General features: G+C 41.8%; 1 protein-coding gene across 1 annotated transcript; it reads left to right on the plus strand.

Annotated features, from left to right (window-relative positions):
- Positions 1-5,450: 5,450 nt before the first annotated feature.
- On the plus strand, positions 5,451-11,421 carry MMP7 (matrix metallopeptidase 7). Its single transcript, XM_030042682.2, has 6 exons — positions 5,451-7,231; positions 7,753-7,976; positions 8,083-8,231; positions 9,867-9,992; positions 10,498-10,659; positions 11,215-11,421. Exons 1-6 carry the CDS (start codon positions 7,124-7,126, stop codon positions 11,235-11,237), a joined length of 792 nt encoding a protein of 263 aa, XP_029898542.1. The 5' UTR covers positions 5,451-7,123; the 3' UTR covers positions 11,238-11,421.
- Positions 11,422-12,150: the final 729 nt, after the last annotated feature.

Below are 12,150 nucleotides of genomic sequence, written 5' to 3' on the forward strand. Positions count from 1 at the left end.
CCCCACAGAGTCACAAAGTCCTGCCATCAAACCTGCTCCAGCGCGGGCTTCCCACGGGGTCACAGCCTCCTTCGGGCATCCACCTGCTCCGGTGTGGGGTCCTCCCCGGGCTGCAGGTGGAGATCTGCTCCACTGTGGACCTCCCTGGGCTGCAGGGGGACAGCCTGCCTCACCATGGTCTTCCCCACGGGCTGCAGGGGAATCTCTGCTCCGGCGCCTGGAGCACCTCCTCCCCTCCTTCTGCACTGACCTGGGAGTCTGCAGGGTTGTTTCTCTCACATCTTCTCACTCCTCTCTCCCAGCTGCTGTGCAGCGTTCCTTACCCTTTCTTAAATATGTTATCACAGAGGTGCCACCAGCATCACTGACCGGCTCAACTTTGGGCAGTGGCAGGTCTACTGGAGCCTGCTGGAACCAGTTGTATCTGACATGGGGGCAGCTCCTGGTGTCTTCTTACAGAGGCCACCACTGCAGCCCCCCTGCTACCACAACCTTGCCACATAAACTGAATACACTAACATCTGCCTACCTCCTGTTTTACATGTCTTATGTACTTCCTGGTTCTGGCCTGTAGCCTCCTTGGGAGGGTGAGAACAAAGGAAAATTCATTTCTTGCACAAAGAAAAATGAGAAAAAGGAGATGGGAACAAGGACAGGGCTTCACTTGAGAAATGCTTTGCCTGAGGTTGAGTTATTGCCTTAGAAAAGGCAGGAGGTTGTACTTACAGGAAATGAAATGACATGTAGACATCAATTTTTTTAGATGAACACCAAAGTTCTTTTTAAGTGTCTGTATTAATGTATTTATGAAGCTTTTTACAAATGAGACACTGTCAAAACCCTGCTATAATCAGCTGCAACCCCATCAAGTCTATATCTATTATCTAAACTTTGTACACTATTGTAACATACTCTTTTGTCAAATATTGTTTGGATGGAGCAGCTCTAATAGTTTGGTAAATTTTAGAGAAGAGACCGTCTGAGAAAAAAACAAACTGAAATGTAGAAAAGCACACAGGATGGAAAAGTAAAATATTAGACCGTAAAAAAGAAATGGCAAATAAAAATCAAAAAAAGGTGAGAGGGTGTTCCATGCTCTATGGATCATCTTGAGGCAATGATGCAAGAATTTTTATATTGTTTGCATGAGGCAAACATTTTTTAATGGCAAATTTACTGCCTTTAAATTATATATTCATCATAACAGAGTAAAGAGAACAATTAAGAGGTTTTGTGGCTTTATCTGATTGTATTTCTTCTTGCAGTTTTGTAGAAAAATCTGAGATAAATGCATCACAGATGGAGCCAGGAGTACTATGAAAACATGCAGTAACAGTAAGAGGCTTTTTTATAACTAAGGATGACAGTCTGTGGGCTGGGAAATAGCACACTTCAGGTATCTGTAATGTAAGTACCAACATCTGAATGCTCAGCTAAGTGTCCCCCTATGGCAGACAGTAATCAGTAGGCAGTTACAAGCCACAACTAACCCAGGCGATTTTAGGAATCTAGTTACATGTAATGAAGCCCAGTGTTACCCTCAGTTTCAAAGAAAAGGAGTGAAAAATAGTTACTCACATGGGGTTTGGTTAAGCAACTACTCAGGCTGGTAAGCAGCTACGTGAATAACTTCTAAAGTTAGTGAGGTTTCTTTGTGACTCACTCTTCACCAACCGAGTGCAAGCAGTCCTTATTTGGCTGTGCAGCTTTCTAATGGTTGTGTTGCTCATTAAGCAAAGTCAAAATCCACCATGTTGGAAAACTCAGCGTAACTTGCTTTATGTGAAACAGAGGCTGCAACGCTGCTCAAGGAAGGAAATTTTTGTTGAAAGAACATCTCAGTGGTAAAACCAAGTTTACCAACAAGGTGATGTTTTTGTCTTTATACTCAGTTACTGAAAATTAGACAGAGGAATAGAAAAGGACCCGTCTCACACCCAGAGGACCTGTCTGACCAGCAGACAGCTTCCAGCCATGACTCAGTGCTGTGAATCAGGAATCATTTGAATAGAGACAATAACATGATCATACCTGACAACTTCTAGGGGAAAAAAATGGTGTAAAAAATTTTTTTTACCTATGTGTTCAAGTACAGCTGTTTCTAGTTTTTTACAATCCTCCTAGCTGAATCTCAGCCCCCCCTAATACACATGAGTTAAATCAAGCTTCTGCACTGGTCTTATGTTGACTGCATTCAAATTCAATGATCTCACACCTTCTATACTGGAGCATAAAACCCTGATGGCAAGTTTGTAATTCCTCTGGAATTGCTTTACTGCATGTCAGGTTACAACGAAGTCTAGCAACTCTCTAGTGTTTCAGGGCTGTTTAACTTTTTGATAGAAATAGGATTTCGCAAATCAGGCTAAAAGCAAAATTTTGGTTATTTATACTCCCAGCACTTTTCCCAAAGACCAAAGAGGCTCAGCACAGGTAAAGGCACAAGAAGGTAAGGTCTTGCTGTGTCTACCCTGCCTTTCAAACCCTGGCCTCCGTTATCACCGAAGCACAAACTCACCGTGCTGTCCCAGCATGTACGGACATGTGCAGATCCTCAGGATGAGTCAGGAAAAGCTTCAGACATTGACTGCTCCTTAGTTTGGGTTATATTTAGTGTGGACAGACCGAGTGCAGCATGCCTCCTAATGCTGTCACAGCTACTCTGCCTGCCCTTGCAACACCGTTATGTGATCAGTCTGTTTTAGATGGGACTCTGCTGCTTATCACGGAGATTTGCTGCAGGATTACAGGCAGTCTGAGGTTGCCTTAGTCCAACTACTAAGTTAAAGGTTTCCTACATGAAGGGATATGGTTTTGTCAAAACAACATGTACACAGGGCTTTAGATTACATCTTGACTCAGTCCTTCAAAGACAGTGTTGAGCCAGACTTACAAATGGATGGGGACAGCCAGCTACAAAAAGGAAATTCACAAATGAAAGGTGACTACAGGAGGTTATGCCACTGCTGCTGCCCAGCAAGGTTGGGATCCACACTGCAGTGAAATGCAGCTGACTGCCCTCCTGCCCTCTTCCCTCCCCCATGTCCTGTACATGTGCTTCTGGAGGAAGGAAAGACTGCATGCACCTGAAAGTTATATCTTTTGACTTCAATTTAAATTTAATAAAGCAAATTATTATATGGAAAACTGAGAGATCCGTATGTGTCTGTTAGCTGGAGGAAAGACAGACTCCTGATCATTGACCAAAGGAGCAGACAAATTAAAAAATGGAGGATGTCAGAGCTAACACAGGTAGGTAACATTTACAGGAATGCCATTTCCCTTGTGGTTAATTGCTCAAGATATTATTGTAAAAACTTATCTCTATATTTACACCTTTTTCCCACATGATGTCCCAATTAAACTGTTGTAAATACAAAGCCATTAAATACAAAGCAATTCTAGACACTGTAAGAAGATGGTAAATCCACAACTTGAGATATGTTAAGTTTGATTGCTTAAGTGTTAGTAACTTAGGTGTGTTAGTTTTTGTCACATTGTTTGTGCTGAACCTGAACATCTAATCCCTTCCTCAGGCCTTTCCTGCCCTAAAGCAGTAGGATGTGAGGTAGATCTTGCTGGGAAATAGCTCAGTGCACCTTGATCCAGCCAAAGAGGAGGGAAGAACTGGATTGCCTCTCTCCAGGGATGGGCTGATGTAGTGCTGAGGGGCCCCAGCAGGACCTTGGTGCCCAGGCAGGGATGACTGGAGGTTTTTACCCTTACACAGCCTGCAAAAGGGATACGTAGCCCTGGACAGCAGGTGCCAAGGGACTCCTTTGAAGAGAGCCCCCCTCAGGGGTAAAATCCATGGAAATGAGTGCAGAAGCCATGGAGATGTGCCTCCCTCTACAGTCTAGGCCCAGCCAAGAAAAATGGCCCATAACAACCATGAGGGGACTTCAAATTTGTGCTGCTCAGAGGCCATTTTGCGTCCAAAAGGAGCGTGCCACGCAAAGCTGAGACAAGGAGGATGAAAGTTCATTTTGTGGAAAAATGACAGGAAGTTTCTGAAGCAGACTGTGCCTCACTGGGCTTAGCCTGAAGAAATTGCAATCCAAAAAAACCAAATTTTACTCTGCAGAAATATTTGCCATGTTTGAATTTTATTTTTTGTTAGTCAAACTGAATAACCAGATAACAGAACAAAACAAATCAGGTGTCCTGGAGACTGTAAGAATCCAGGTCTATCCTGTTAGGTAGGACCTTAAATACAGCATTGCATAATTCACAAGTGACCCAAACAAAACATTTCCCAGGAATTTTTGGCCAGTCTTTTTGCTTGATATTCACTGTCATGGGTAGACCACAGCCAGCAGGTAATCACCCACATAGCTGCTCACTCACTCCCCATGCACAATGGGATGGGTGAGAGATTAGGAAGTGTAAAAGAGAAAAAACTCATGGATTGAGATACAGACAGTTTAATAAGTGAAAGAAAGGAGCTTGGGGGGCAAGTGATGCAAAGTCTCACCAGCTCGCACAAGCAGATTGATGTCCAGCCAGTCTCCAGGCAATGACTACCTTGGAAGACAACCCTCACTCCACCTTCTTCTTCTGCTAGACCCATAACATTCACAAAGACATTTGAACAGCTTTTGACTTGCACTAACACTGTTGGCTGCATTCAGGTTGGGCAGAATCCAGATGGGCCTCCTGTCCAAGTCAAATGACCAAGAAACAGTGTTCATTTAGCACTGAATCATTCAGTTCCACTTCACTTTTTCATCCCAGTCCTGTCCAAAGGAGGCTCAGTTCTTAGTTTCAATATCTGTATTTTTCTCTAGACCACAAAAGCTCTGATGCCCACCAATGAGTTCCACATAGAACATAGTTTCATGAAGCATCCTTGTTCACAGCAGGGTTACCCAGCTCAGAAAATATCACAGTGTAAACATTTCAGTGGCAGTATTGTGAGTCTTCTTAATAGAATTTTACATCATGGAGTGCTTTAATTTTCACCGTGTGGCTACAGCAACTTCTATTATTAAATGTCTGTAACAGTGTTTCTTCTGATCTCCTTGAACTTTCTCTACACGGGCCATACTCTCTGGCACAGGCACAGGTTCTCTGCTGAATGTAAATGATATAACTATGATTGTGCAGGAAATTATTTTTCCTGACCCACAACAGTTTTTGTCAGTCAAGATCAAGACAAAAAGATAAAGTCTGCAAAATTCACACAGCTAAATCTAAAAATCAGCATCTGTTTCCTTTTGATATTGATCTTATTAGAATTAGATTGATTCCTGCTGATTTTGAGCCCAAAGAAATGAAAATTCTTTTCACAGAAAGTTTTTTAGTTCAATTAATGTTCATTGAAACCTTCTCTCTTTAAAAAAAACAAAAACAAAAGGGAAGGGGAGTTGACAAATTTTCAGCAGAAAATAAAATTGAACATGACGCCTGTCCTTTCACAGCAAGCTCTTGTGTCTAACTCTCCTTTTCAGTTTTGCCCATGGCCCAGTTAAAGATACATGTGAGTTGCTCAATAGTCTGTCAACTAGAATGGGGCTCTGGAGGCCTTCAAATTCCTTTTGTGTATATGAGGAAATAATAAGTACCACATGCTAGAGTCATGAAGTTCAAAGTGGTTTAAACACATCCTCATGTCCTGCCACCCAGACTCTGGTCCAGATCCTACTTTACTGCCACAGTCAGACATAAAGTCAGTTGTTGAGGAAGAAAAAAATGAACCTGCTCCTAACAATAAACCAGCTTTTTTTCATCAAGCCTTAAAATTTGGACATCGATAAATTTCCTGTAAGCCTACCAAAATGTACAGAAATCATCACATGGCAGGTATCTGGGCTGTTTTCAATAGCAGGTGGAAGCATTGTTCCTTTAGTGACTGTTTCAGACATTACTGTGTAATGTAGTCCTCTCCTGTATAATTCAGTAGTGTTTTGGTATAGTTCATCTCTCTGAAATCAAAGCCTTTCTCGTTATGTCAGTCAGAAGTACATTGGACTTAAGCTAGTAATCCATAAACTCTTCCATACCTATTCAGCTATACCCATACAAGCTGTCCTATTGTGAGAAACAGTAATGGTCTTTTCCCATTTATGCACCTTTCCTTTCCGATTAGTGGTAATATGGTCACAAAACTGCACACCCTGAAAAAATAACAAGCCAGACTGTGGACTGGTGTTTACAGTCCTCAAAAACTATCACTTCCAGTAGGGTTTGGTGGACTGAAGCTGAGACCAGTGTTAGTATCAGGGACCAGGGAGGTTTTGGCTGCCCTGCTCAGCTTTGGTTTCTCTGCCACTGCTTCATGGACCTCTGCCAGATTGCACTGGTACAGCTGGAGGTAGAAGATAGGTCCACATTTGTTAGGGTAAGCTCCTCTCTTCTTTCCTGAAGGCTTTCACCCATTCTTGTAAGTTACATTTTACATCTAGTTCTCCAATGTAAAGAGACTCTCCTGAAAGGCCATCTCATTTGGGAGAAGAAGGACAAAGGCTTCCCATTGCCTCCTATTTCTAGAGGGCACATTTAAAGAGCTCTCTTCTGATCTCTGTAAAAACAGCAGAAACCTCTTTAACTTCACCAAACTGGATTTCCTGCAGGATAGGATTTCTCACAAGAGAATTTCAATCAGAAAAATTACCTAGACAGTGTTATGCATGCTCCCAGGGAAATGCCAGTAGTTTCAGTGAAATAGCACTCCCATCCATCTCATCTCTGCCTCTGCATTAACTAACACAGGCAGGCTGTCTGACCAAAAGGCTGCTGCAAAATGCCTTTGTGTATAAAGAACTTGGGGGAAGCACAGTAAGAAGTGATTATACAGTAACTGTACTGATGAAGTTACATAAAATGAACTTCCCTATGACCCTGTGGTTTCACTACCGGAATAATATGAAAAGAGAGAGCCAAAGCTGGCTGCTAGCTGTGACATGACATCAACAGGGAAGTTAAAGGAAAGATTTGTTTAACATGCTTTCATTTACTTCTTAGAATAGTGATGACATTACATTAACACCACCAAAAAGTGAGTCACATACGTAATTGCTGCTTGGAGCTATCAGGATCTATAAAAGCATTTTAGCTGTGGTCTTGGGAGACAGAAGGTCAAACCCTTTCTGCTGCAGCAAGGCTCCTTGGCAAGCTGGGCACTATGCAATACCTCCTACTTTGTGCTGCCATCCTCCTACCTAAGAGTCTTGCTTTTCCAGCACAACTTAAAACAGAATCATGGAGCAACACAGACTTTGAGAATGTAAAGGTATGTTAGCAGGGGCACAACATAACTGCATTATGAATAACCTGATCTTTGATTCAGCTTCCTTTCCTGTCTGTTTATATTATCTTCTTATCTTACATTACCACAACACTTTTTGCAGAGGTGATATAAAACAATTTAAACTTGCTGAATAGCTTAGGCACCTTAAGTCTAACTTACAAAAGTGACCAAGTTCCAACTGGTAAATAAAGGGGAGCATGTAATTTTTAAAACATCTCAAAAATATTATGTAGACTACACTGGAAGGCTGCAGATTTGAATGCTCTGTAAATTGTGTTTACTTAAAAGGACTTCTTGCTTACAGTGTTTCGCTGCTATTGCAATTCTTTTTATATATGCTAATCTACACTACAGAGAGAACAGCATTTGGTAAACTGAAATGGGAAGAAAACTAAAACTAGCCGTGACTGCAGGATGATGAAACAATTTAATCAAATGTAAAATGCATTACCAAAAGATCACAGATACACGTATTAATTTTTATTTTCCTTTTCTTCTTCCAGGCATATCTTGATAAATTCTTTCCAGTTCTTACAAAAACACGAACCCTAAGCTTAGAAGAGAGGATTAAAGAAATGCAGAGGTTTTTCCACCTGACTGTAACTGGAAAATTAAATGCAGAAACGGAAGAAATAATGAAACAGCCCAGATGTGGAGTCCCCGATATAGAAGATTACAAAACATTTCCTGGAAATCCAAGATGGAAAAAGACACATTTGACTTACAAGTTAGTGATGTTTCAGGTTTTACAGGGAAAGGGGTTGCTTTGTATTTAACTGTGTGGGTTTTCTTCACACCCTAATTGACATTAATCTGTTTCCTTTTGCTGTCAGGATTGTCAATTATACACCTGATCTACCCCAAAAGAAAGTGGATGATGCAATTAGAAGGGCTTTTATGGTATGGAGTGATGTGACTCCACTGCAGTTCCAAAGAGTATTCAACAGACACGCAGACATTGTGATTGGATTTGCACGTCGTGGTGAGAATACCTGTCATTTTTAAAATGCAATGGTCTATATTCGACTCAAAGCATGTATTTTTTATAGTCACAGCTTTAAGAAAGAACAAAGAGTTTGGAATTATTCTGAAGTCTGCATAAAATTTGTCTTCCATCATGCCCCCAAATTTACATGTTATGATTCAGTTTTACTCCTATGAAACCATTAGAAAATCCTTTCAGAGTTACAGCTGTGAAATGGAGGGAGAATTCAGCTCCAGAATGACACCCCTAAATTTAGATGTTCAAGGCTCTGTCTGCCTTGACAAACAGTGCAAACTAATGGGAACAAATCTGTAGAGCAAACCAGCTGGTTCTGAAGATCCAGCCTCCACAGGCTGGATTCAGGCAGGTTCAGGCGGATTTACTTTTGTCCAGATCTAGTCTGGTTCCCTGGACTAAACAGTCTTTGGCAGCGGGGATGCATTAGGTTTGGCCATAGAGAGTATCTTCTGGTTGATTTTCTTCTAGAAGGAATCCCATTGGTGCACTCCAAGATTGCACCAAGGTGCAAGCCAAAGCATGGTAAATGCGGATGACCAGTAGAGTCACTTCAGAAGCTCACTTGCGATCCAGACTAATACATGAATGTAGCCATACCTTTAACTTGTGCCTGGCACCTAAACTGACTCAACTTAGCCAAACTAAATGCCTACTTTAAGGGTAGCTGACTTGTTCTCTAGATCCATTGACAATATTTCCTAGATCTGCACTGACTCCAAGTGAAGATCAGACACCTGGCTTACAAGCAGATGACTGCATATAAACACCAAAATGTCCCAAGCTCATGCTTCACTAATGGGAAGCATCCTATGTTGCCATGACGAGTTGACTAATGTGCCAGTCAGTGAGAAAGGATCTTGCAAGCTGGAATAGGTTTTAATCCCTTGTCACACACTAGGACTAGGTCTCTTCTGCCTCTGTCAGACCTGCCCTGAGGTCCACCCACATGATCTGGGGGAAAGGACATAGGCATTTGAGTCCCCAAATACTCCTCAATCAAGTCAGAGGCTCACTAAGGGGTAGGGGGAAATTTTCAGAGCTGGTACAAAAATATCATCCTGTCAACTCCTGCACTCGATGTAGGAAATGGTAACATTCCACATGCAGTGTGACAGAAGTAGGTAATAGAGTGTACCCCAAGGCTGGGGGCAAATGAACTTAGCTCTTCAGGAACATGGTTATCTATCCCAAATCACTGTCTTCCACTAAAATCAGTACAAGTGAGAATGTCTGCAGCTAATGCTGCCCAGCGCTTTCCAACACTGAAAACATTCAGGCACTTATAATGTTGTCAAGCATTAAGTATTTATTCTGAAATAATCTCTGATCGCTGCCTCAGAACCACATTTCTGACAAAGGCTCAGAAAAAATGTTCAGCTCTGAAACATGCAGCAGCCTTAATTATCAAATACAAGTCTTGAACTTAAGTCATGAATTTGGAGAGTGTTTCCTAAGCCTTGCTCCTCATTTTTACAACCTTGCTGCTATCGTAGGATTTTTTTTAAGGATTGGTAATGAACAAAACTAGCACAAACAAACAATGTGCTTCAATTTGCTGAATTTAAACATTACAGCTGATGCCATCTGATGACATTTATTTCTTTTCAAATGCAGAGCATGGTGATGGATATCCTTTTGATGGAAGAGGTAACACATTAGCTCATGCATTTGCACCTGGAGAAGGGCTTGGTGGAGATGCTCATTTTGATGATGATGAAAGGTGGTCAGAGTTCAACCGAGGTAAAACCCACATGTGTGTATGAAGGGGAAAGGCAAATATTGTACATGTTAGAAGAACACCGTCATAGGAAATGCCTTCCACAGCTCTTCATGTTTTGGTACCATTTAAGTACCAACATTTCTGTTCTTTTAAACTAGCTTTCTCAGTACTTGTGCTTCATTATCATTAACAGCTACACAATGCCTGTTCCATCCATATTTTAACGCACTTTTCACAGGCTAAACAAGGACTACAAGCTGCTGTTTTCTACATAAATTATGAAAAGGTAAAATGACTTGCTTGTAGGAATAAGGCTCACTAAAAGCAGAGCTGGAAAGAGACTCAGGGTCTAGATGCGTATGCAATGTTTTTATTAAAATATTATAGTTACATAAGAAAGATCAAAACTCCGAGGTCTCATTCCAAGGGAATGAAAGATATAAACTCTCCTGCTACTTCAATTCTTTGTATGTTAAAAAGAAATGCCATACCTTTAACATACTTTTCTATGCTTCTGTGCTGCAGAAGTTAATTTGTTCCTTGTTGCTGCTCACGAATTTGGCCATTCTTTGGGACTCGCTCATTCAAATGACCGTGAAGCTCTGATGTACCCTATCTACTCATATGTGAACCCAGCAACCTTCAGACTTTCAGAGGATGATAGGCGAGGAATTCAGAAGTTATACGGTAAATTCATGATGAGATTTGATTTTCAAGATAAAACCTACTGGGGTACAGGTTTCACTGCTCTCCCTGATTGCAAAGTCCTTGTTATATTACCAAAAAGAAAGAAGAGGGACAAACTCGGAAAAAACACATTCCTGTATACTCCATCCACTATGTTCCTTCTGTAGCGTGTCCCCACTGTAACCAAGAGGTGATGGAGCAGCAGTGCAGCGGCCTGGTGCACTGTCTTCCTGCACACCTACATACTGCCAAACAAATCCTGTGGACCTTGCTCTGCAAATCAGCTGTTTCAGTGAGTGGAGCTACTGGCAGGAAAATGAGAGATACTGTGGCACTTACCAAGTCAATAGGACGGTTCAGTGAAGGGAGAAACTACTCAGCAGTAGGAGTGGAGCATAACCAGAATTGAGCCCACGGGGTAAACTTTGCCAGGCTTGGTTTTTTTTAGGCACCACCTTACTCAGGGCATGCTAGAGGAACACTAGAAATACGACATAGTTGCCTGTGATGTCCATTTCCAGTACAGTCTCCATGTTTTGTGCTTCTTTCCCACAGGGAGAAAGTCGTCAAACTCTTGAAGAAAGTGCTTCAAAAAGACCAAAGAATTCACATCTGGTTGTTTTGGTGTTTCAAACCAATTTTAATCCTCTAGCTAATTAAAGTGGTAAACTCCTGGACTGCACTTTCTCTCCTGGAATTTTTATATTGATTTGTTTGCACTTCATACAATTTCACTTAACAATTAAAAAACCCTCAAACTTGTATACTCTGTTGTCTAATTTTTTTTTTTTTTTTATTTCTGGCATTTCACTGGGGGATTAAATAATGCCGGCATGTGTGATAGACAGACAGACAAATATCTTTCTGAATAGAGGAACAGGCACCTAAAGAGTGGGTGTGCATTTACTGCTGGGCTTACAAACCCTGTTCCTGGCTTGCTTTCAGTTCCCATGCACGTCCTGGCCCTTCACAGTACCTACTGCTGCCTCCTCAGAATCACAGTGTGCTTCCCATATGGCTCACACATAGAGGAGTAGGTCTCCACAGTGCTTCCTTCAGCATGGGGTGGGATGCTTTCCCAAAGGGAACAGCTTTTCAGCTTCATGTCCTCCCTGGCTTGCCAGAGAAGCAGGTTTGAGTAGTAGACTAGGATTCCCATTGTCCACTGTGATATTCAAACACCTATCAGGTATTTTGAAATTTAAAAAAAAAAACAAAACAGGAATTCTCCTTCCCTCCTTTGGAAGACTAATCCCACATTGCCAGAAAACAAAACCAAGCACAGACAGGCATAACCTTGGAAACATTAGGGTGACCTCCTGGTTGCTGGAGCTGGCCAGTTGTCCTGGGGGCCTGAGCTGCTCTCTGCTGCAGGGTGGGATGCCTGTCTTCCTGGCGTAACTGAAGAGCTGAAATGACATGGGAAAATGCATCCTTGTCTCTCAATCCCAGGAGAAAATGGCTGTGCCTTCCTGGCTGCCTGAGCAAAGC

Source organism: Aquila chrysaetos, chromosome 19 (genome assembly GCF_900496995.4).
Source record: "Aquila chrysaetos chrysaetos chromosome 19, bAquChr1.4, whole genome shotgun sequence".
NCBI lineage: Eukaryota > Metazoa > Chordata > Aves > Accipitriformes > Accipitridae > Aquila > Aquila chrysaetos.

Bases quoted from the DNA above. Each gene is read 5' to 3' on its own strand.
- MMP7 (XM_030042682.2), top strand. From the start codon at position 7,124: ATGCAATACCTCCTACTTTGTGCTGCCATCCTCCTACCTAAGAGTCTT. The intron at 9,993-10,497 runs GTAAAACCCACA...TCTGTGCTGCAG, and splicing joins GTGGTCAGAGTTCAACCGAG to AAGTTAATTTGTTCCTTGTT. The intron at 10,660-11,214 runs GTAAATTCATGA...TCTTTCCCACAG, and splicing joins AGGAATTCAGAAGTTATACG to GGAGAAAGTCGTCAAACTCT.